Genomic DNA, 25296 nt, shown 5'->3' on the forward strand with positions numbered 1-25296 from the left:
TCTCTGTCTCTGTCTCTGTCTCTTTCTGTATTTGTCTTCATATCTGTCTCTTTTACTCTCTGTCTCTTTCTTCCTCCTTCACCATCAAATACTCCCTATCCCCTGGTTCTTTCCCTACTGCTTTTTAAACATATCTAAGTATCCTCCATCCTCAAAAATCCTTTACTAGATCCAACCATCCCATAACTAAGTAATTGTAATAAACCTTTCCTCCTCTTCTCAGCCAGTCTCCTGAGAAAGATGTCTATACCTGTTGTCTCTGTTGCCTCTTCACTTACTCTTCAACACTCTGCAGTTCAGCATCAGACCTCACTACTGAGCTGAAATGCCTGTCTTCAAAATAAATTATAATCTTTCATTTGTTAGATTTGATATTCTTTTCTCCATCTATGACTCCTCATCCTCTCTGTTGCACTTCATACTCTTGGGCACTCTCTGCTCCAGAATATTTCCTCCTCTTTAGGTTTTCAGGACCCTTCTCTTGTCTAGTTCCATTCCTACCCAGCTGACCACTTCTTTTCAGTCTCTTTTTCTAGTCGATCATCCAAGTCTCATTCCCTACCTGATGGTGTTGCCCAGGCTCTGTCTTGGCCCCCTTTGTCTTTTTGTTTCTCTGTACACTGTTCCTTGGTGATCTCATTAACTTCCATGGGTTTAAGCAACCTCTCCATGAAAATGACTCCCAGATGCAGCCCTAGTTCCTCCACCACATTTCAGTCCTGTATCGTCAACTATCTTTGGACTGACTGAACATCCCATAGGCTTCTCTAATAGTACCATCTAAAACATAACCCACTAGGTTTAACCCCTATCAGACCTTATTTCTTTGGAGGATGTCACCATTCTAATCTCCCAGATTCAGAACTTCAAAATTCATTATCTTGGACTCTTCCCTCCAGCAATGAATTAATTGGCAAATATTTATTAAGTTCGTACTTTGTGTCAAGGATTCAAGAACACAAAATAAAATGATCCCTACTCCCAATGACCTTCCATATCTAATCAGTTGCCAGATCTTATTGTTTATCTTCATGATATCTCTTGTATACATGCCTTCCTTCACACACACACACACACACACACACACACACACACACACACACACACACACACTCACCACGCTCATGCACCCCTAACTTCATTAGCCATTATCCTTTTTTTTTTCCTGGACTATTGCAATAGCCTCTGAGTGACTCTCCCAAACTCCAGGCCCTCCTTACTCCGTGGCATCCTCCACCAACCTGCAAAAGTCAATTTTCCTACAGCATAGATCTGATCATGGGCTCTCTGCTTCATTAGACTCCTTATTGTCCAGAGAGTCAAATATAGAGCTTGAATGGCTTTAAATGCCCTTCGCCACTTGGCCTCAAACTGTCTTCTATATCTCTCGCCCCAACCCTCATCATGTACAATATCAGGTATCCAGACTTGCCTTCTTTGTGTTCACATACCGCCCTCTTCTCCCAAATCTGCGCCTTTCCAGGAATGGCTCATTTTCATCTTTGCAGGTCCCTGAGGGCTGATCCAGAATAGATCCTTAATAAACGCTTTGTGATCTTTGGATGTGTGAGCTGAGCGTGAGATGATGAATTCCTTGAGAGAGGGGCCACTTGCATCTTTTTCTCTCTCCAGCACTTAGCAAAGTTCCTGGCATATAGAAAAGTGTTTACAACCTCCTCATTGATTGAATTAGGCATAGAAATGGAATTAGGTTTGGATTGATAAGGTTAGGAATTAAGATTGGGCGAGTGATAAGCGTCATCAGCCTGGCTGAATGAATGCATGCAGCCTCACTGAACACCTCCAGAGACCACGCTTCGCATCCTCTCCAGCCTTCCAGCAAAGCATCTGGCCATTTGTGCTATGATACCTTTTCTCATCTTTCTCTAAGAAGGAAAATTGTAGGAACACTTCTATTGCTACTAGAAAGGAAACACAAATGGACTGATCTATGGATTCACTTACAAATACCATCAGTCCCCTTCCTAAAACTCCTGTCCTTGATTGCCTTGTGAATATTGTGTCTCTCCCCCATCAGAGCATAAACTCCTTCAGGGCGGAGACCTCACTTTTGTAATTGAATCTCAAGCATCTAGCACAGTGCTAAACATAAAGTAGCTCTTTATAGGTAGGTTTGCCCCCCCCCATTTATATATGCACCTATTCATTCATGCATCTATCCATTCATTCATCATAGTTACAATCTGCTTGACAGTGGCCTGAGAGCTGATTGAGGGCACAAAACAAATCTTCCTTTACTTAGCTAGCCAGAAAGTTGCTCTCTTTCCCCACTTAAGCCTTTACACCCTGCCTAGGTCATATCTATGGGGTTAATTCTACTTCGGTCCCCAAGTCTCTATATGCCTCCCATTGGGTGATGTGGTTGAACCTGGGGCCTTTCTTTGACTTGTAACTAGAAAATCTGATCATTAGTTAGAATAGCCAAGAAATCCCAAATCAATAGTCTGCTATGCCAACTATGAGGTAGGAATTCCTGAATTAAACTCTTATATCATCTCTGTAAGACTTCCTTGTGAAGGAAAAAAAAACAAAACATCTCCTTGGTAAACAAGTAGATATGGCTTAGTTTAAACCTTTGCTCTTATGAGTGCCTTCTTGAACCAGGAGACTCTGGGATCAAGGGCTATAAGACCCCAATATACAAAGAGGCTGGATAGTTGAAACAACAGTTGGGCCTCTTGAACCAACCCAAGAATAGGGTCAGCCTCACAGAACCTGATTGAGACCTCACCCTGGCTTACAACCAACACTCCTCCCCCACTGTTTATGAACCTCCAAAACTCAAATAATAAGACCCCACCTTTAAAAAAGGACACTGATTAAGATAAAGGTCATCCTGTTTTTCAAAGCTGGCTTTTAATTGTTGTTATTTTTTTAATCCCCAAGCTATTTTAGTTTTAAAGTGATCAAAAGGGTTTTATAATAATACTAAGGGTGTACCTAGAACTTTTCATCTTTGAGACACTTAAAAACACTAATTAATAAGAGCATTATGCCTTTTTCAAGGGAGGAAAAGTCTATCGCCTCAACATGCCTCTTTGTTTCTCATCTGCCTTCCTTCTCACCCAAGGTTTTGACACAACATTCAAATAATGTTTCTTTACTGTGTGATTTTGTGGATTCCTCCTCTTTATGCACTAATTCTCTTTCCAAGATCTGTCTCTTTTTCTATCTAGAGATGTTGGTTTTGCTATATATTTCCTTGAAAAAGTCAGTCTTGGAGAAGGGTGAGGGGTCTATAAACACTGAGTGATGTAATAATGAAAATAAATATAACATATAATAATTAAAATGCTACATGTAATATTTAAAAATTGTTTTTGTTAAATATTAGTTAAAAATGTTGTGGTCACTGTTTACCAAATTAACTCTTCAGTCATGAGGATGATAGTAGCTTTTAACAATTTAATTTAATATAAATATTGTATAAGAAAAAAATAAGGTAGGAAGGAAATAGAAAATTTATTTCCTAGCCTACCACTCTAAAGTCTGGTCCTTAGAATTTCAGCTCACTCCCTGACAAGGTTCTGATCTCCATATGGAAGTCTGGTGGTATCTTCAGAGCAAGAGTCTTACTAGCCCACAAGGGTGTCTTCCACCTGAGCCACTAATGCCAAATGGAGTAGAAGAATCACTCCCAGAAAATTCACACAAAGGACCTTGATATCCTCTCTATGATCTCATCTTTTATAGTCCTTTTTTCCACATCACTTTCTGTCTCTCTGAGCTGGTCTATTACATCTTAGGAAAATCAAAGTCTCTCTGACCCAGACTCATAACCCTTAGTTCCTGGTCATGTTCCCACTGCTCTTAGCCTGTGACCTCCGTTTGGAGCACTACAGTCATGCTAATGGGATGGTTCAGACCAGAAGAAAGTGCAAAACCCTGTAAGAAAGGGGTTCCCTTTACACAATCCCCCCTGTGATTCTATTGAGAGACAAGCATATTGAAATCTCCCCAATTAAGGGTTTCAGGAGATTAACATGCCTAGTCTCCCCAATGAATCATTTCACATAACCAGCTTATACCTCTAAAGATCCTCTGGCCAGAGGTGCATACAATATTGCACTAAGAAGAAATTACAATAAATTGGGGATAAAAGGGGGAAAAAAGAGCAAGAGAGTGAGACCAATTTTTGGCAGGCACATTGACAAAAAGCCAATTAGGGGGCAATCCCCTTTGGCATAAGAGTTTATATTCACAGTAAATGTGTTCAACCCCCTTCAGTTCAATTCACTACATCCCAAACTTCATTTCTGGATCTTTTGATGCACTGTGTCATTTCTGTAGACTTCCTTATGGCGCCTTCTTCAAAAAGTTCACTTTCTTGATTCAGGGAGTTAGTAAGTTTCTTTTCCTGAAATTCCTCTCAAAAGAAACTTTTTTTTAATCTTGGATTTTATGAAAATTTTAAAATGACCTCACTTTTTCTGTGGAATTCAAAGTCATATTTAAACCCTCTCACTATCAAAAAAATAGTCAAGTTTGATGAGAAATAGGTTTGAATTAATCTCTTGGTCCAGTGTTTGGTCATTCTAGGACAGACAAGAATAGGTTGGCAATATACATACATATACATATATATGTGTATATATACATATATATATATATATATGTATCATGACCAGTAAAGATGATTTTAACTACCATATGATCTTTCTTAATTTGTTCTTTTATATGTCCTTTACTTATTATGTCCTCTATCCCATTTCTCTCTCCATATTCTATTGGATTGTGTTTCACCAATTAATAATTATATCACAGGATATAGAATACTACTAGGAGATAGGAAGACTTGGGTTCAAACTCCCTCTCTGATCTACCTGTGTGAAACTAAAGAAATAATTATAATCTCTTCCTTCCTGATTTTCTTCATTCAGAAAATAAGGAGTTTGTAGGGCTCCTTCATCCTCTAACATCTTTCTTCCTGCTTTAAATCTACAATCTTATGTCCCTGCTTTCTCTTCCATATTCTCTTTCTTTCCATTGACTCCTAAGCATAAATAGACTGAGGTATTTTCTACTCTGAATACATCTTCCATCTTCCTTCTACCCCCCCCCCAAACTTCTATGTTTTCCTTTGTAGACATTTTTTTTCCAAAATCAGTTGTCTCCATCCAATGTTACCACTCCTTTAATACTTTGCTTATTGTATTCTCTGACCAGGCATGACATTACATTCTTGAAGTGACATTATTCCCTCAGTGACACTATTAAATACAGTGGGCTTTTCCTGATACTTGTCCTTTTTTATTCTGATGCATTTAACACAGCTCTTTTTTGAATTCTTCTAATTTGGTTTTCATAGAAAAGGTTTCTCATGGTCCTTCTGCATCTGTGACAAATTTTTTTATGAGTCCACTGACTGTTTTTGTTCTCCTATACTCTAAACATTGACATTGCCAGTATTCTTTTTTTAGACCCTTTTCTGCACTGTTGTTACTTCTTTAGTGATTTCTTTGATCCAGTCCCAGTGTTTTAGCTCTGAACTCTGCCAGTGACTCTTAAATCTATTTACTAAGAAACAATCTCTCTCTTATTACTAGGATCCAATCTGCCTAGAGAAAACCCACCATCGTCTCAACTCTAAAAGAGAAAGAGCCATCTTCTTGTAGGATGCCAAGGTTTAAAATTCCCTAAGTATCTACTTAGTACTAAGTCATACTAAGTATGACTTATACCTTACTCCCAGTTGATGAGCACTTTCATTTCTACCTATGAAATTTCCCCTTCCATTAGTTCCTTCCATTTCAATGACATGAATACCACCTTAGTTCACATCCTCATTAGCTCTTTCCTGGAATTCTGTGATAGCCACCTTGTCTCCATTATCTCTTTATTTGCAATCAATACTACTAATTATGGCAAAATTAAAAATCTCCCTAGGAAGGCTAATTCTAGGAAGGAATTAAAGACAGTGAAGGCAGAGAACATGGCTCAGATCTTACCTTTTTATTCATAAGAACCCTTCAATGACTTCCTAATGTCTAATTAATGGAGTCCAATTTCTTTTGTGTGTGAATGTGATTTTCAAGACACATTTTGATTTAGCATCAACTTGTTTTCCAGTCTCAGTTCATGCTATTTCTCTCCCCTCTCCCCACCAAATTTCATTATTAGAAAACACAACAATACCATTTAAACTACAGTCAGAACCAAATTGCCACTTATGGCTGCATTGCATTAGAACCTGTCTCTTGAACATGACTCTTCTACTTTCTCATCCCCATTCTATTTCTTCTACCTTGCATACAAGTTCAGGAAAATGTGCCCTTGACATATGGGAAAATGTCCTAAAGATCAGAACTGTCCAATAGAAGAATGGCTGCCTCGGGAGGTGGTGGGATCCCTCTAATTGGTGGCCTTCATGCAAAGGCTGGTTGGCCAATTATCAAGTCTCTTATAAAGGGCTGAGACACCAGCTAGAATCTCCAGCAATATTGAAGTCTTATGGTGTGGTATTCTGGGAGTCTCCTTTCTCTAGTTCTGCTTAGTTACTTTCCATCCTTTAAATATGCACCTAACTCATAAAGTTATTGTGAGGATCCAATGAGATAATATTTGTAAAACACAGCCCCATACCTGGCACATAGGTGGTGCTTAATAAATGCTTTCCCCTTCCCTTCTGTTTCCTTCTGTTCCCTTCCATTTTCCTGCCTTCTCTTCCCTTCTCAGACTAGACCAGACCAGAATAGTTCATAGCCACCTTCTTTGTGTGCTTCCCCTGATTCTCCTAGCTGGAAGGGCAGCTCCCTCATATGAACTTACATTGTTGTTCAGTTGTTTCAGTCATGTTCAACTCTTCATGCCCCCTTTTGGAGTTTTCTCAGCAAAGATATTTCAGTTGTTCCCCACTTCCTTTTCCAGTTAATGTTATTGATGAAGAGACTGAGGCAAACACGGTTGAAGGATGTGTCCAGGCTCACAGAGCTAGTAGGCGTTTGAGGACAGAATTGAATTCAGGAAGATGATTCTTCCTGACTTCAGGCCCAGAACTCTGTCCTTAGCTACCCTGTGAATTTACATTACACATTGCTTAGATTGTTCACATTCTCATCATACTCGACTTTCCATGGTAGCAATTTGTGCATGTCCTATCCATCTACTTGAATGGGAATATCAGCTGTAATCCATCCTTCCTAGCACTGAGCATAGTGCTTGGCACATTGTTGTAATTAAGTAATTGTTCACTGAATGAAGAAGGGGATTAAGATTATTTGTATGTCAGCCTCTACTGGCGTCTTCCTGTATTGTCCCATTATGGTTTGGAGATGGCCCTAGATGTCAAAGCCTATGCCAATTGACTTTGGCCATTCTATTGAGCAGGTTTGCATGGCAATACCTTTTGTTTAGGGTTATAGGATTATAGGCATTGTATATTTAGATTTGGAGGCCATCAAATCCACTCCTCCTCCCATTTTTAAGACAAAAAACTGAAGCTCATAGAGTTGAAGTGAAGTCATAGACTTAGAAGGACTTTTAGAGGTCATTCCATTTTTTTTATAGATAAGGAATCAGATACTCAAGCTCAAAGGACTTGTCCAAGGTCATACAGCTAGGAAATCCCTGAGGAATGATCCAATCTCAGGTCTTCCTTATTCCTAGTCTGATGTTTTGTCTCTTGGGCTAGCTCTACTCTGAGGGTCATTCCCAGAAACCTTACCAGTACATGATGGATATTTATCAACTACACAGCACATGAGGACCATTTAGTCAGATATGGAAGGGATCACAACCTGAATGGGTGGCGGCCACGTCCCCATAATCCAAGTACGTAAGAGATCAAGTACTTTAAGTACTCTTGGGTAAGTGAAACATGCATGCCTCATCTTCCCTAGTAGCCAGTAAGCATCCTGGGGAAGGTGCCATGCCTTTCATGCCTCCATATTCCTGGTGCTATCTGACATAGCATATTGCCACTACCAAGCTCTTACTAAATATTTATTAAATGAATTCAGGAACCTTCTTTCCTGCAGTGGGAGAGCTGATTCCTTGCTCTCTTAGTCCTTTGGAGTTAGCCAGGATCATGGGATCACTGACTTAAAAATGAAAGGACTTTATATTTTATCTAATCCATCACCTCCCTCCTCCCCAAAAAAGAAATCAGAGATGAGCAAACTGAGCCCCAGAGAAATTAAATAATTTTCCTAATTTCACACAGGCCAAGTCATGATTTGAATCCAGGGCCCAAGGCCCTAAATTCATTGCTCTTTCCATTATACATGGTGGAGTAATCATAGCAGATAAACTCATGACTAACTCCTTTTATTTTGTCACTGGGTTAATCTGGAGCCTCAATGTTCTTTTTGCCTTTAATCAGTCTTCTTAGGGTAGAGTATTGTCATTCAAAGGCAACCCTGTCTGTTGGAGCTCCTGGTCTTCTGTCTATTCCTACTTTGGCTCACAACTCACATGGGAGCTTAGGCTCCTGTTTCCCGTAAAACCAGACCTTATGTCCAGTCTTCACAACTTGCTTAATTCTGAGATGACCTAGTCCCACTCTGTCAGTGAGGATCAAATAAGAGCCAATGAGGGCTTCTCTCCCAAGACAGCACTGCATCCCTTCGAGGGTAATGCTTCTCACTTTGTGGAAGCAGTGCCCTAGCAATATCTGAGTCAGCCTGAGAAATTGGGCATGTCAGAGTGTATAGAGAATTGGACACACTGTCAGACAAGACCTGGGTTTGAATCCTGCTCCAGACACTTATTAATTGTGTGACTTTGGGCAGAAACTAGAAATGCCTCAATTGTAGGGATAATATTCCCTCCCCCAAGCCCCAGCCTCGTAGAGTTGCCAGGAGGTCTAGATGAGGTCCTGTGTGTCAAGCACATTGCAAAAGGTACTAGTCTCCATTAGGACATTATTGCAATTTTCAGTTCCAGATTTTCCAGGGTGACTCATGACTCCAAATCCCAGTCCTCTGCTTTACGATGGTCCTGACCGCTTCAGTCAAAGGTCCAAGCAGAATGGAAAGAAAAACCCTAGACTTGGAGAAAATGTAAAACTATGCTCACAATGATATCTTAAAAGCCCCCTTGGTGGACTCTTCTAATTAGTACCCATGTGACTTTGGGCAACCAGGTGACCTCTTTAAAAGTCAGTTTTTCACACATTAAATGATGAAGTTGGATTAGATGATCTCTGCTATCCCTTATGGTCTTAAATCTAGGACTCTATGATATCATAACCTTGTCAGGCCTCAGTTTCCCCCTCCATCAAGTCAAGGATTGACCACCAAGGTAGAACTAGAGATAGTTATCTTATTGTCAGAAATGGTGACATGCCATATTAATAGTCAGAAAATTCAGAATTAGGAGGGACTTTAGAAACCATCCAGTCCTATTTCAGAATTTTACAGATAAGAAAACTGAGGCCAAGAGAGACAAAGACACTTCCTTAGACCAAATCAACTTTAAGTCCCTTTAAGTCCAGGATCAAGCAATTTATCACCTTATTATTTTAATGAAAATATGAGTAATATTTCCAATAAAGCATGGAAATCATACTTCAAGCCTCTCCCTCCCCATCTCATGCTTTGTTTTTAAACTAAATGGTGATTTCTTCCAAGTGTTCAGTAGAGGGCAGAATTACCTACCATATAAACACCCCCACATGCAGCACACTGAAACCCAGGAGAGGTGCTCATTGAAGATGGCAGAATCACAGGGTTCCCTGAATCCAGGATTATTTAGTCATGTGAGCGCACACACATATGCAGCTCTAGCAGGATGAATCAATTATTTGATTTTTAAAAATAAAATGCCGTATTGCCCAACTGGAGCACCCAAGAGTCCAAGCCCCAAATCATTGCCACTCTGTTCAGGTAATCCCAAAGATACTCCTCTTGGACAATGTCTTCGGAAGGAGAATTTTTGGCCTGACGACAGAGGCAACTCAAGGTTGGGAGTGGAAATCTTAAGATCTATTCTTTTCCTTTTAACTGCAGATAGTTGGGTAGGGCTTGGAAAACTGCCTAGAGGGAGAAGTAAGGGCAGGGAAGAGGAACTCACACTGAAATGGCACTTAAAGGTTTGCAAAGTGCTTTAGGGATGTTATCTCAGTTGATTGTCCCAACAGTCCCATGAGATAGGTGCCATTATTATCCCCATTTTACAGGTAAGGAAAATAGGGCCCAGCATTTTCCTCCAATGAGGCCAGGGTCATGTGGATAGTCTAACTTTAGAAGAGTCTGCAAATAAAATATTATTAAAAAAAAAAAAAAGAAGAGTTTGACAAAGTATTTGCTCTCCAGACTTCCTAACTCCAAGATTAGTATACTATCTATAATACTACCAGTAGGAAATAAGGGCACATTTGGGTGATTCCTCCACATTTCCTAGAAGAGTTAGATTTTTCCAGTTATTGGGGAGGGAGAAAGAAGAGAATTCTTCCCAGTGGGCAAAGCCTTCCTTCCTAGCTAGAATTTGTAGAGAAAATATGTGAATCTCAATTCTCTCTCTCTCTCTCTCTCTCTCTCTCTCTCTCTCTCTCTCTCTCTCTCTCTCTCTCTCTCTCTCTCTCTCTCTCTCTCTCTCTCTCTCTCTCCTTCCTCCCCCCTTCTCTCTTTCTCATCTACATATACACATTTCTATATGTGTGTGACAGATAGACAGAAAGATACAGGGTCAGAGATGGAGAAAGAGACAAAGATAACCAGAGACAGCCAGAGACAAAAAGACAAAAAAGCAAGAGACACAGAAAGACTGGAAAAGACAGAGACAAAGCCAGGGAGATTGACAGATTAATTGATAGTGTTACAAAAGCCTACATTGGCTGTCTCTCTTGTCCCCGTGGCTTGATTAAAATGTTGATGGACAGTTGGGTTGTGTTTCAGGGTCAATAACACACCAAGTACTAACGACCCTCCTTTGCTCCTCACCAGTGGGCATCTATTTCCCTCTTCTTTTGTTCCCATCATAAAACAGGGTCTAAGAGTAGAAAAAATGCCGTCATGGCTGACTCCAGCTTGACCAGTTGTGTGCTTTTTTCCTTCCTTTCTTCTCTTTCTGCTGCTAGTATGAAGAAGGAAAAAAGCGGAGGAAACCCAACTATAGCAGCGTTGACCTTTCGGAAGTGGAATGGGAAGACCGGGATGATGTGGTAAGTGATTTGTTTGAAGTGTCTTGTCAGAAGCCTCCACTGGCTCCCACTCCCATACCTGGCCACTGTTGGAGGACTCTGCTCTGGTGCTCCCCACCACGTTGCCCCACCAAGAAGGGGATCCAAGGGCCCTCTCCTTCCTCCTGACTTTTGCTCAGTGGGGAGGGGGCACCCAGCACACCTGCCATCTCCATCCCTATTGTGTCAATGGTTCCCTTTCCAGATTCTTTAGACCAGGGCCTCTTCCATGTGGCAAGACTAACTTAGGCTAACATGCCGCCATTTTAGGAGCCCATAGGAGGATCCAGCAAAGCTGCACAGTCCTTAGTTAGCCCAAATTCCCCTGGCAGGACAGAGAACTCCCTCGCAGCAGATATTTTTAGACAGTGGCCCAGTGTTTACGGGTTATCTCCTGCTCTCTGTTAGTTTTTAGCTGTTCAAAAACGTTTCTTTGTGCCTGATCTTATTTCATTCCTCTCTTCCTCCTGCTCCCTACCTTGGTCTGGCGACCCAGAGTTATTTACCTCACAGGTTTACGTCTTTGCTCCAAGGCTGTATCAAAAGCTTTCCTTATGTCCGTGACTTAACCTCTGTCAAGTCTTTTTGTTACTTCCTCAATAAATCAGATTTGTTAGACACGGTTTGCCTTTGTGCGAATCCAGGCAGACTGTCCTTAATTAAGTCGTAACTTTCCAGGTGTTCCCTGTTCCCTCTCGAGTCCCTGTTATTTAGCTGATTTCCCCCTCCTCGTTGTATCTCAGCTGCCAAAGTCACGTTTCGTAGTCTGCATTCTCTCACTTGTGTCTTGGGTCCTTTCTTGAGTTTCTGCACTGCGTCCCTTTATGGTGAGCCCCTCCGCACTGCCTGACGATCATACCATCTCTCTCACCAAAGGGAATTTAACTTCATCCATTAGCGATTCCCAAATTTATTTCTCCGTGCCTTTCAGAAACATGGGATGGCCAGTGTCTGTCCATGCCGGTAGTTTTATATCTCTTCAAGTCCTCTGCTGTGTGGACTCTCTGTGCTGGCATAAATCCCTCGTCTTCCTTGCCTGTAAAATAGGCAGACGGGATCTGTTTTAGACATTTAGCTGCTGCCCTGCTCACTGGGTTGAGAGTTTTTGGAGTGGAGTTTCGATGGCCAACATTCGTACTCTTTTAAAGCCGTTCAATTAAAAATCACACAGACACGTATTAAAGTTTGTTCCTACAAATCAAAACTTTTAAAAATGAATATTAAAAATTACTTTGACACTTAATGGGGGAAAAATAAAATATCGTGAAAAGCTTTTACTCCCTGCAAGGCAGGCAGAGTGCTAAGTATGGAAGATTTAGGGACCAAAAAACAAACACACAAACCGAAAAACTCCAAGCAAAGATTCCTGTCTTCAAGGAGATTCTATTCTGTACCTTCAAAGAGAGCATATAAACAGAGAAGCAAATTTTATTATACAGAATACCTATGCATCATGGAGAGTATCTAAGCCTTAGGCATGATATATAACTAATATCTAGGTACAAAGTGAAGGTAAAGTGGTGGTGGGGGGGTTGGGGGGGTAGATGGCTAATGGCAGAGAGAGAATGGAATGACCTCTCCATTGGGGTGGCACTTCTGATGAGTCTGATGAAGCAAGGTCCTAGGATTCCAAATTCAGTACTTAGTATCCTGAATGTACTGTACAACGGTCTGCTTTGTTCAAGAGGAGGTCTTCACTCATTTTCTTTCCTCGTGAGTGGTATAAACAATTAAAACAATTTTCAAAAGCCATTAGGAAAAGTCAGTTCAGTTCGTACCACTGATACATCCACTGAGCCATAAAGGGAGCTCAGTAGGGGGAAGAGAGAAGGATGAGAATTCAGGCATAAGAGACAGTCTAGGCAAAGGCTCACAGGTGGGAAAATGTCACATATAGGAACAACACATTAATCTGGAACGTAGAAAGGATGAGGAAGGGTGATGTGAACCACTTTCTTTTTCATGCATACCAATAACTTCATCCACTTATACATTATCCACATGCATTTTTTTTATTACTCTTCCCTTTCTTCTTTGCAATTCTCAATGAGTTTTTCTGCCTCCATTGGATGCTTATAATATATGCACTTTCCCCCCTTCTGATTCATTCACATTTGAACTTTCCTTTAATGTACTCCTAGAGGACTTATAATGGCCAGACATCAGGCAACAAGCTTCAATGAAGTTATCAATTCATTTCCCCCCTATCATCCATTCTTAGGATTTCAGAACTCTTCTCTCTTCTGTTCTAGTGATTTTTATGTCCATTGTCAACAGGTTTCTCCATTCCTAAATCCACTTTGGTGCTAATTAATGGACAAGAAAACTCAGTTTTGGCTATGCTTGCTTCAAAGGGCTCCTGGCTCTGCAGCTCTAAGCATGTGTCTGTTGCTTAAAACTAAGTTGACACTCTCATTTTTCTTTCCCGTGTTCACAGCATGATTCCTGGGCCAGCTCCAGCAGATTATTTATTGTTCAATTCCTTCTATCCACTGAATGCAGACTCGCTTATGGCCAATCAGATAACATCTCTAATAACTCTTTGGAAAACCATTTTGGTTTGTAGGTCACATTTTCCTTTTTAATCGGAACCCTGGGTCATCTGGTGTCTAGATGCCCAAGGACCCGATGGCTGTGCCCATCATCAGAACTCTTTTATTTCTACTTTTAATCAAAATATTCTATTTCTTAGAAAATATTATTGTTTCACTTCTTTGACTTGGAGGTGCTCTCTGTCCTCCTTCTTGGAATCATCAATGCTGAGCTCTGCTTTTCTAAGAGGCCAATTGGCCCCACCTGCTAGATAGTGGACTTAGCCAATATGGGAGGTGGAGCAGGGAAGAGACAGTTCAAGTGGAAGGCTATTTTTCAGAAATTTGCACTAAAGAATTCCAGGAGCTTCAGTCCTTTCAGTGACTAGAATGCTGCTCACAGCCATGCATTGGCAGGCAACTGGACGTACCTGCAACTCTCAGTGTGTCTGTGACTTGTGATGGAAAAAAGATCATCTATGTTTGATTATGAGGGAGAAGCAAGAATGCAAGAGATGCTCCATTCAATTCTGTTCCTGACATCTTTGTTGAGTAATTGTTATCTCTAAGAGTCTCCACTTGGCTTAGGGAAGAGGAGGAAGAGAAGGAAGTTGTTCCTTGCCTCAAGGAGCTTGCTTTCTATTAAGAAAACCTTAGTGCAGTTTTCAGCTTTAATAGCTATTAAAGTCCAAGTTGAAAAGGTAAAGCTTTAAGCTGATCATGGCTTAAAACAGCATGAAGACTACTTGTGGAACCTCTTTTAGACACTGTTTACATACAGAAGTAAATCTTGTTACGCAAAGCGATGTCCAATTTTGCTCACCTGAATCAGTGTTTGATGCTGGCTAAATATCCTCTCCCTCTCCAAATGACTTCCTCTTGCTAGAGGGGAGCAAACTTCCTTTTGTGACATGTCTAAAAGGACAGGGCAGTGATTTCAAGAGGGAGGGAGAGAGCTCTGGGAACTGGGGGATCAGTAATGGCCACTTGTGGCAAGTGATTACTGAGCTGTGGCAAGTGGAAGCTGGGAATTCTAAGAGAAAGGGGTGAAGAAGGCATGGATTCCAGCCACGGAGACCACCTGTCCAGCGAGGCAGAGGCGAGATTGCCCAACTGCCACATGGAGCCGGCCAGTTTGGCTGGAAGAGGGAGTACAGGAAGGAGAGGAACATGAAAGGGGAGCCAGACTGCACAGGGCACTCAGTGCTAGGCTGGATATTTTGAATTTCATCCTTGAGGCAGCAGAGAGCCCTGGGAGATTGCAGAATAGGGGAGTGACCTGGACAAATTTGGGGTGTAAGAATTTCTCTTGGGAAACTATGTGCTAGATGAATTGGATTTGTGTGTTCATGAGGCAAGAGAAGGAGACAGATGCAGACTGAAAAGGAGGCTTATCACCTAGGTTCCTGCCCTTTACATCCATGATTCTTTGGTAACATATTATATTCAAGGAAGGAAGGACAGAAGAAAGGGAGGAAGGAAAGAAAGGAGGATGGGATGGAGGAAAGAAGAAGGGAAGAAAGGAAGGAAGGAAGGAAGGAAGGAAGGAAGGAAGGAAGGAAGGAAGGAAGGAAGAAAGGAAGGAAGAAAGGAAGGAAAGAAGGGAAAAAAGGAAGGAAGGAAGGAAGGAAGAAAGGAAGGAAGGACTGACAAATGAAGGGAAGAGAAAGAAGAAAACAAGGAGGGAAGGAAGAAGGGAGGGTGAGCTAGCTAGCCCTGGCATCCAGTTCAGCCTCACCTCCCAGCTAATCCTAATCCCTTCTGATGCAATGCAAGCACTTTCCTTATTCTGTCTTCAGGAGAAACTGCCAACAGCTGCTTCCCATAACTCATACTCCTTCCTCTACTTGAAGACTCTAATTAAAATCCCGCCCCAGTCTTCTTTTCTTCTTTTGGAGTTCTATAAACCTTCCTTCCCATGGTGTGTTTCCTAAATCTTTCAGCATTTTGGTAGCTCTCCTCTGGACCTTCTCCAATTTCTCCATCTCATGCTTCAGTTATGCCCCCCCACCCGCCCCCCAACCAAATACAGCCCACCCAGAACAGCCGGGCTGCGGCTGGTCGGGAAGGAGGATACTTAACACAGGTGCTCTATGCTGGAGTCTATTTTTACACTGGAGCATTAGGCTCCCTCTGTTCGCAATGGAAGGTTGTTCAGCCACTGCCTTTCTTCTCCTCCTTCCCCAGCCATCCAGCCTGGTAGTCTGGGGTCCTGGGAGGCTCTCTCTGCTCATCAAAGGCGTCCTCGTCCCCAGAGAGAAGTTGGGAGCCACTCCCTCATGGTAGAGTAGAGGCCTTTGCCTTTTGGGCCAGGTTCCTCTCTCAGCCAAGGAGTGGGTGGCTGTGGGAGAATTTGGGTCACTCACTCCACCCAAGGGATCGGTGGCTTTCCTGGGACAGGAGTCCATGGAGAGCTGTGTCGAGGTACAGGAAAAACCAGCCTGGGAAAGGACCCAGGGGGAGGGTGTCAGCCAGCTGGAAACTTGGTGGCTTTGAAATGAGCAGATTGGCTTCAGCCTTCAAAGGATCGGCTAAGCTTCTCCAGGTTTAGTGCTGTGAACAAGAGCAAGAAATGAGTCAGAGGCTCTGGGAATTCTTGGAAAAATTGCCTAATGGCAGGGTCCACCCCAGAAGGAGGCTGCACCAGGTGGCAACCAGAGAGGCAGCATGCTATGGATTGGCGCCAAGGCCAATTGCCTTTAGCACCGAGCTCAGAGGCCTTGATTGCTGTTGCTGTCAGCTCATGCAGGCCTAATTGTTCTACTTCTCTGGGACACTCCAGGGCTGAACTTGGCATCCCGAGGGCTGAGTTCAAATCTTGGCTCTACCATTTTTTAAACCTGCCTGACCTTGGGAATGTCATGTCTTCATCATCTCTGTGCGGGGATTCCTCATCTGTAAAAGGAGGCAGTTGGCCTGTACACGGCCTCCTGAGGTGCATCCTTCTGGGCCATTTCTACTGCCGGATCATCTCTGACAAGCCCCGATGCTCCCTGTCCCTTGATGAGGATGAAGAGAGAAGACATGAAGGGGATGCTAGAGCTCTGACTGGTCTTGGAGTCAGAAAGGTCTTTGTTTGGACTCACACTCAGATCTGACTGGCTTTGTGAACTTGGTCAACTCAGAACCTCGAAGAGTCTTAGTTTTCTTAATCAGTGGAGACAATGAATCAATCCGTGCAGTTGTACAGCTCCCCTAAGAGGATATGCATTAAGCAATTTGCAACCCCTCCAATTTGCTGTATAAGTGTGAGCTGGTATTACTCCCCACTTGGTGGTATTTGGGAAGAGGAACCCCAAACAATTCCTGTGACGTTCCCCATGCATTTGTCTAAATTCTGCCTTAGCCTAGACATTAGAAAAGCAGTTTAGCGCCTTCACTGGGCCCAGAAGAATGGACCCTCCAATTTTCAGCAGGCCTTTTCCCCGCCAGGTCCAGATTTAGGTCCCCTGACCCTTCTGATCAGTGTCCCAGTGTGGCTACTACCATACTCCAAGCTCCCACCCAAATCTGAACCAAAAGGGAAACTGGACTTAGATGGGATAATCCATTAAGTGAGTGATTCTGTCATCGACTCATGCCTACGGGGTGGGAGGAAAGAGTGTAGAGGGAGAGAGACAGACAGACAGACAGACAGAGCTGCTTCAGAAACAGAGAGAGATCTGAGGGGCAGCACGAGATGGTAGATAGAAGGACGTATTGAAGTCAGGAAAATTTAACTTACAAATCGTATCTCCAGCACATACTAGCGACGTGACCCTGAGGAAGTCATTCAATCTCTCCGAGGTCCAGAAAACTCTAAAATGACAAGATGGAGCCGAGTTCCCAAACTAATTAGTGGACGCAGTTTTTCTTTACTAATCAAAACACATGTTGGACACCTACTTCCTTCCTGTCCCTCTCAAATGTGTATGTGCATATATGCTATTTCACCATATATGTATATGTATACATGTATGTCTGCATCATAGTAGGCTGTGCATGTTTATCTCATTAGAATAAAATACAACAGTGCTTTAACTCGGGAATCATCTTCCCACGTATGATCATCTCTTGGCTCTTCATGACCCTCCAGGGAGGCTGGTCATGTAGATATTAATTCTACCTCTCTGGCAGATGACATGAATGCAGCTCAATGAGATATGGTGTCTGGCTCAGGGACCCAAAAAGGGAGGAATAGAGCTCGAACCAGAAATGGCCCAGAACCACAAAAGACAACTTTGGGACAGTGTAAACACGGATATCACAGGAGACCTCTTGGAAGAGGAAGGGAAGCTTCCCCTTGCAGCCATCGCCATCACATGCTGATCACATTTGGTTCTTGGAGGCTATGTTGGGGTAACACGAGTTGTGACGAGGATTAATGAGTTGCAAAGACTTCACGTGGAGTCTTGGCCACAGATGGCATCTCATTGCTATTTGGCTGGCCACTGAGTGATGGGCATTTTGGCCACGGTAGACCATGAAACAAAGAAAAATGTAAAATATCCTTTGGGTCTGTGCAACCCCTTTCTCTTCTGCCATAGAGTGAGGCAGGGGCAGAAAAAATCACTGAAAATGCTGATGCACAACTATTTTAGGCACCAGCTAAACATTAAGTGCACTGTTTGTACTGTAAACATGAGAGCTTTGTCCATGGATGAAGGAGCTGATTATTGTTTGATCCCCAGATAGGCTAATGATTATTTTTTATTGATAATTGTTTTTGTTTTGATAGATCACATGAAACCTTCAATTACTCACAATTGAATCCCTCACAATTTTAGTTCCTAAACTTCCTGGCCAAAAGAACCAAATCATAACAAAAAAACAAGGAAATGTGCTGAAATTCTATTGAAGGCAGTGAATCATGGCAATATTGACATTCTTACTATAAGTAGAACCAGAAGACAAAGAAACTGAAATTGCTGCTAACCATAAGTGTGGCTCCTGGTCCTCTCAGAGAGACAGAAAAAGGGTAGCATGGGATACCATGTCAAATGACTTCTATTGCTATCTATAGCTATGTAAATCATATCTATACAACAGAGCCATAAGAGAGTCCAAACACTCTCTAATAATTCATCTAAAGAGAGACAGGAGAGAGAGAGAGAGAGACAGAGACAGAGACAGAGACAGAGACAGAGACAGAGAGACAGACAGAGAGAGAGACAGACAGACAGAGAGAGAGAGAGAGAGAGAGAGAGAGAGAGAGAGAGAGAGAGAGAGAGAGAGTATATGGCAAGGTATTCTACTCGGAGTCCAAATGGAAGATTGGAAGGCATAGTCCTCCACATGGCAATGTGCTGAGTTTTTCAGGTCCCAGGACATAGCAAGGCGTCTTTATGAAATTCATGGGTGCTCAGAGAAAATCAACATACAAAAAATGCTAAATGAATAAAGTAGGCCTGTTGATTAGCCTCAGTACTTTCCCTTTGTGACTACCTTCAATATTCCCTGTACACATGTTATTGCACCAAGTTATTTGCTTGTTGTCTCCCCCATTAAACTGAGCTCTCTGAAGGAAGGAACTCTATTTTTGCTTCCTTTGAATCCCCAACACTAAACAATGACTGGCTCATGGTCTGTACTTACCCTCTTGATTATGACACACAACTAGATGGACATTCTGTTTAGGTTGTCCATCAGCACATATTCCTCCACTGCAATTAGATGGTGATCTGGTCCCAGAATTGAAGATGATGAGGAAGAAATTGGGTTTGATTTTAACTGAAATTTTGCACCACATTTTAGATGACTGGTAGAGAGTCCCAAACTGCTCCTTTCATCATTTTCTTCTAAAGATAACCATGTGTATTTGTGAATCATGAAATACCATCTCCAAGTATCTGACCTGTTCATGATCCAAAGGCAATAAAATGGCACACAGCGGATGGATGTAGGATGAAGGGGTATCTTACAAATAGTATGTAATTGGATAGCAAAATACACTGGCTTATGTTAGAGATTCCAAGGGCTGCTGTCATTCCTATCAGTATTCAAAGTCGAAAGGTGATCCATGGTACTTCTGGAGAATTAATAGGTTAATATGAAGAGGAACTGTCCAGAATAAGGAGAATTAGACAGGTTCTGATACGTAATAATGGAAGCCCCTTCCAAACAATTATTGAGAAAACAATAATAGAATCATAAATTACCAAGGGAAATCTGATTATCCACTCAGTCTTTTCTTTTTCAACTCATCTTCTGTCTTAGAACCAATATTGCATATTGGTTCTAAGACAGAAGAGTGGTAAGAGCTACAAAATGGAGGTAAAGTGATTTGTCCAGGTTTGCATGGCTAAGAAGTATCTGAGGTCAAATTTGAACCCAGGACCTCTGGCCTAGCTCTCAATCCACTGAGCCATCTAGCTGTCCCTGTGCCCATTCAATCTACTAGTCCTCTAGTTGTTGAAATCATAATGTTATAGAATCGAAGAAATATCAAAGTAAGATGAGAACGCAGAGGTCATCTAATCCCCAAATGATCTGTCAGAGAATTCTCGGTAAAATATTCTCAATGAGTAGTCTTCCAATTTCTGCTTGAAGGCCTAGTTAAGAGAAAACTGCTAAGGCTTGATGGGGTCCATTCTATATTTGAAGAGCTTTAGTTACTAAAACCTTTTTTTTTTTAACATTGAGTCTAAATCTTCCTTTCTCTAGCAGAAAATGTCTAATCCCTCTTTTATGTAACTCCTTAAGTAATTGAACACAGTAATCACATTCCCTTCAAATCCCTTCTTATCCATGCTAAATATCTCCACTTCCTTCATCAATTCTTAGTTCATATCCATTCTTCATGCTGTCCTGGTAACCAACTCTGGAACGCACAGCTTCTTCATGCACTTCACAAAATATGGGACCTAGATAGGGGTGTGGTGCTAAATGTATAACAATCAGCTCTTTGGGGAACAGAAAAGAAAAATCTATGCCCAACACAAGCTGCATTGTTAACATTTTCTCTCTGACTTTAAGTCTAGACAACCAATAATTCAATCAACCAAACCTTGATTTGTAATATTTGCCTATTTCTGAGGAATAATTCTCACAGTATAAATTTAACAACCAGCCTGAAAGGCCAGTCCCTGCACTCCCCTGGATGTAGAAATGAATATCATATTATGGAAGTGGTCAGGTCAGGTGAAATGACCAGAGATTGAATACCTTCCTTTCTCTGGTCACCCAGAGTCCTCAGAACAGCAGAAGAATTTATTAGCATATTTGTTTTTTTTAATTTGATATCAAATATTTGAAACATATTGAACTGTTACTTTCCATTTTGCTAAAACTTCCAGAACTTTTACATGCAAACTCTTGCCTTGTCAAACCATCTTTATCTTTTGTCTGTGAAAGGATATGTTCAATGTAGTTTCATCTCTGGGACAATCATTTGAAAAGTTTTCTTCCACAAGAAGAGCAAGGACTTTCAACTCATATCCCTGACTGAAAGCAGCTCTATTTCCTTCTTGGGCATCGTCACTTCCCCAGAGAGATTGAGGGGATCTCTTTCCTAATGTGATCAGTTCAAGCCCCCATCCCAGGGGGTTCTTGTCATTGTCAGCTGCAAATCATTAAAACTGTGGTTCCACTGAATTCATTAGCTCCAGTGAACTTTCATGAAAGGCCATTTATCTTTTTTAAACAGCAAGAACAGAAATACCAACATTTTCCCCAATACCTCAGGTGTCCTCTATGCTTCCTTTCTCTATGGAGATAGTGGGATCAAATTTAATGCAGTGTCTGTTGTGGTACTGATACCATTGTGTTCAAATCCAAATGAGGCATCACTGCTAGATCAGCCCCTAACTTTACCAAGGTTGGGCTGGGTCCTGCAAGCTAATTCTCAGTGCTCTGGGCCTCAAAACTGGTTAACAAATCAAAATCAGATACAGAATACCTGCACATGAAATTACTATTACTACAACTTCTCCTCCTCCTCTTCCTCCTCCTCTTCCTCCTCCTCTTCCTCCTCCTCCTCCTTCTTCTTCTCTTTCTCTTTCTCCTTCTCCTTCTTCTTCTTCTCCTCCTCATCCTCTTCCTCCTTCTTCTTCTCTTTCTCCTTCTCCTCCTCTTCCTCCTCCTCCTCTTCCTCTTCCTCCTCTTCCTCCTCCTTCTTCTTGTTCTTCTTGTTCTTGTTCTTCTTGTTCTTGTTCTTGTTCTTCTTGTTCTTCTTGTTCTTGTTCTTGTTCTTGTTCTTGTTCTTGTTCTTGTTCTTGTTCTTGTTCTTGTTCTTGTTCTTCTTCTTCTTCTTCTTCTTCTTCTTCTTCTTCTTCTTCTTCTTCTTCTTCTTCTTCTTCTTCTCCTCTTCCTCCTCCATCTTATTCTTATTCTCCTCCCCCCCCTCTCCTCCTCCTCCTCCCCTTCCTCACTCTTCACCTATATAAATGCTATTATTTTGTTTTTCTGTGTCCATATATTACCCCATTCCAGTACTCTGGATGTTCTATTCAAATTAGATTATTTCCTGTTCCTGGGATCCTGTATCTCTTGCTTCTGGGACTTTGCATAGACTGTCTATCTCCCAGGCCAGGAATGCTCTCCTTCCTCATCTCTATGCTCTAGAATCCTTTCTTTTTTTCAACTCACAGACTTGGTGTTCTATGCTCTAGGAAGTCTTTCCTTATTCCATCAGTTAATGCTGCCTTTCTCTGAAATAATTGCCTTATTTTGTCTATACATATTGTGTATAAACTGTGTTATTTCTTCTTCCCCTCCATTGACTATAAACTCCCTGATGGCAGGGCATCTCTCACCTTAGTCTTTGCACTTCCAGCCCTCAGCCAAGTTCCTGGTATAGAGATACCTCCTAATGATTAACCATTGGATTATTGGTTAGAGTTTGCATTTCACATAGCATACCATCTGGTCGAAATGGTTGAGAATTAGATACATCTTAAACTGGCCTCAATCTTAAGAAAAAGAGAAAGACCTTGACATTTTTCAGTATCTATAGAATCATTGATTTAGATAAGGATGAGAATTTAGAAGCCATGTATTCCAAACTCATTATTTTATGGGTTTCAGATCAAGAGAGGTTCAGGGCAGCGCCCTGTATCACAGAAATCTGGGCTTGTACACATTTGTCTTGTCCCCCCTAACTCCATTCACCACACTCTGTACATTGAATAGGGACCTTCATGGGGTCACTGACCATCCTCTCTCCTCTCCCTTTTTGCTTTAGAGATAGATGGTCCTTTCCTCCAATTTCTGAGCCTCTCCACTATTCTCATTCTTCCTCCAGTCCATTTTACATGGTACCATTAATACTGACACCTGTAAAGTCCAAGGAGTGAAACCACAGAATGGAAGACTTAGAATTGGAAAAGTTATACAATGTCTTCTAGTCTGATCTCTCAATTTTATCAAGGGGAAAACTGTGTCTCAAAGGGGTTAAATGACTTTCCCCATGTCTTGTAAACAATAAATGCCCAAGCTAAGTTTCCTCTGACCCTTGACACAGGTCTCTATAGAAAAAAGAATGCTAGACCTTTATTCAGTTGTTCTGGGTTCAAGACTAAATTCTCACTCTTACCAACTAGATGACTATGGGTTAGATATTCAATCTCACTTTTTTCATCCACAAAATGGGGATGAACCAGTTAGCATCATCTCTTTCCTCAAAGTTGTGGTGAGGGAAGAATGTGATAAATATCACAAGCTGTTATAAAAAAATGTGAGTTACTTTTATTATGAAGAGGAAACAAAAACTAAGGTTCCCCTCCACAAACCCCCACAAGTGCTGCAGAGAGGAGCTGACTTCCATGCTTCCATAGAAACAGCACTGTTGGAGTGGTCAGGTGAATATCAGGTGTTCTCATTTCTTTAAGCAGAAGTCAGAACATTTAAACTCCCCTGCTCAATAAACTCCAATTCCCTATTTCTATGAAAAAAAAAAAAAAGAAACTTAACACCAACCTTGAATTGTTTGGCATGTAAAATCTCTCCCAAGCTGCCTCCCCACTACCTTTTCAAGGCTTTATGCTCCCAAGTCCCCTCTATGGATTCTGTGGTCCATCCATGTGGAACTCCTGGTTTCCATGACTGTACATGTTGTACCTGATGTCTGCAATATACTCCTTTCTTGTCTACATTTCTAAGAATCCTTAATTTCCTTCAAGGTTCAATTGGAATATGAACTCTCATTAGAGATTACCCCTGATCACCCCAGCTATTACTCTTTCCTCTCAGCCTCCCTACTGTAGAAAGTAAAAATTAATGGTATGACTAAAATTATACAAAAATTATAAATAATAATGGTGGTTGCTGATTCAAAGTATTATCGTTCAAAGTTGAAGTGACCTTTAATAGCTTTTATTTACAAAAGAGATGGAAAGAATGAAAACAGAGAAATACAAAAAGGTAGAGAAGACATTAGGTTATCTAACTAAATATTGCTCCAGTGCTTGACTCAGCCAGTACTTGACTTTCAACTAGAATTATACTCTCTCCAGAAGACAGGAAGGGAAATTCAACTATCCACTCATTCAAGTTCCCTCCAAGAGGCAGGTCAAGATGATGACTCCAGCCGAAGGTGAATCCTGAGGCCAAATTTCTTCCTTGAACTGACTTTCTTCTTAAAGCTGTCTTCCTTCTTGAAGCCAAGCTTCTCTTGAAGTTGACCTCCCCAACCCCAGAAATTTTAGAGTGGCTTCATATATCTCCCCCTCTTCACAAGGGTCAATCACAACTTTCAAAGTGCCCAGCACTGCTGGGGGTTGGGGGGGGGTCAGTGTCTGTGGGATCCACTTCTCACATTCTGGAGGTGTGAACTCTCATCAAAAGGGTTCACATTTTCCTGGCTGATTGAGTTTCTGAAGGTGTGAATTCACTAAATGGTTTTTGAGATCCTCCACTTAATTCAAGTCTGTGTTAATTCAATCAAAAGGTAGACAAAGGAAAGTTAATTCTGACTTTACAATCTAGTGAGATACTAAGTAGGGATACTTAAGTTATTGTTAACCAAAATGTTAACTCCAACTAGGCAAAGAGAATAAATTATTCCCTTTCAAAAGTGTAAACTCAGACTAGACAAAGAGAACAAAGAATTCCCTTTCACACTACTCAACCTACAAATTAATTTTAATATCATTTGCTTGTATTTTACATATTTGCAATATGTCCAGGTATTTCCTTTCATAGACTAGAAGTTGACTGAAGGTAGGCATGATCTTTCTTTTTCCCTTTCTGCACAGATCTTTCCACACAGTGGTTACTTAATAAAGCTTGTCAATGGATTCCTTGACTCCATCCCCACCCCACTGATCGCTCAGCTACACACACATACTTTTTATTCCTTTGATAAGTTTTGGCATCTCCAATGGGCAGCCTAAATCTTGACCTACATTTCACAGAATCTGAAGATTCCTATCCAGATTTGGTTTCCCTCTGCCTCCTGCCCTGAAGATGATTCTGTACCATATAAAATAGTCCGTTTCCCTCCTTCTCTCTAAGTAGCTGGTAGATAAATTCTTTCTTATAATTCTCAGGTCCTCTACCTCAGCCTCTCTGGCTTCCCCTAACAGTTGTAGAGAAGATCAGGAAGCCCTCTCCAAATTATCTAACTGATTGCCCCAGGAGTTCCCTTCTCTAGGATCACTCCACTTTGGGATAGATGGACTTAGAGAGAAGATCAGTTGAATCCAAGAG

At 41.5% G+C, this 25296-nt stretch overlaps 1 protein-coding gene across 1 annotated transcript in view; it reads left to right on the forward strand.

Annotated features, from left to right (window-relative positions):
- The window catches only part of CACNA2D3 (calcium voltage-gated channel auxiliary subunit alpha2delta 3), a 1058263-nt gene that overhangs the window by 826448 nt on the left and 206519 nt on the right, over positions 1-25296 (forward strand). The window contains 1 exon segment of the mRNA XM_016424623.2: positions 11039-11122. Within this exon segment, the coding sequence (XP_016280109.2) occupies positions 11039-11122 (84 nt within the window).

The sequence above is a fragment of the Monodelphis domestica genome, chromosome 7 (genome assembly GCF_027887165.1).
Source record: "Monodelphis domestica isolate mMonDom1 chromosome 7, mMonDom1.pri, whole genome shotgun sequence".
NCBI lineage: Eukaryota > Metazoa > Chordata > Mammalia > Didelphimorphia > Didelphidae > Monodelphis > Monodelphis domestica.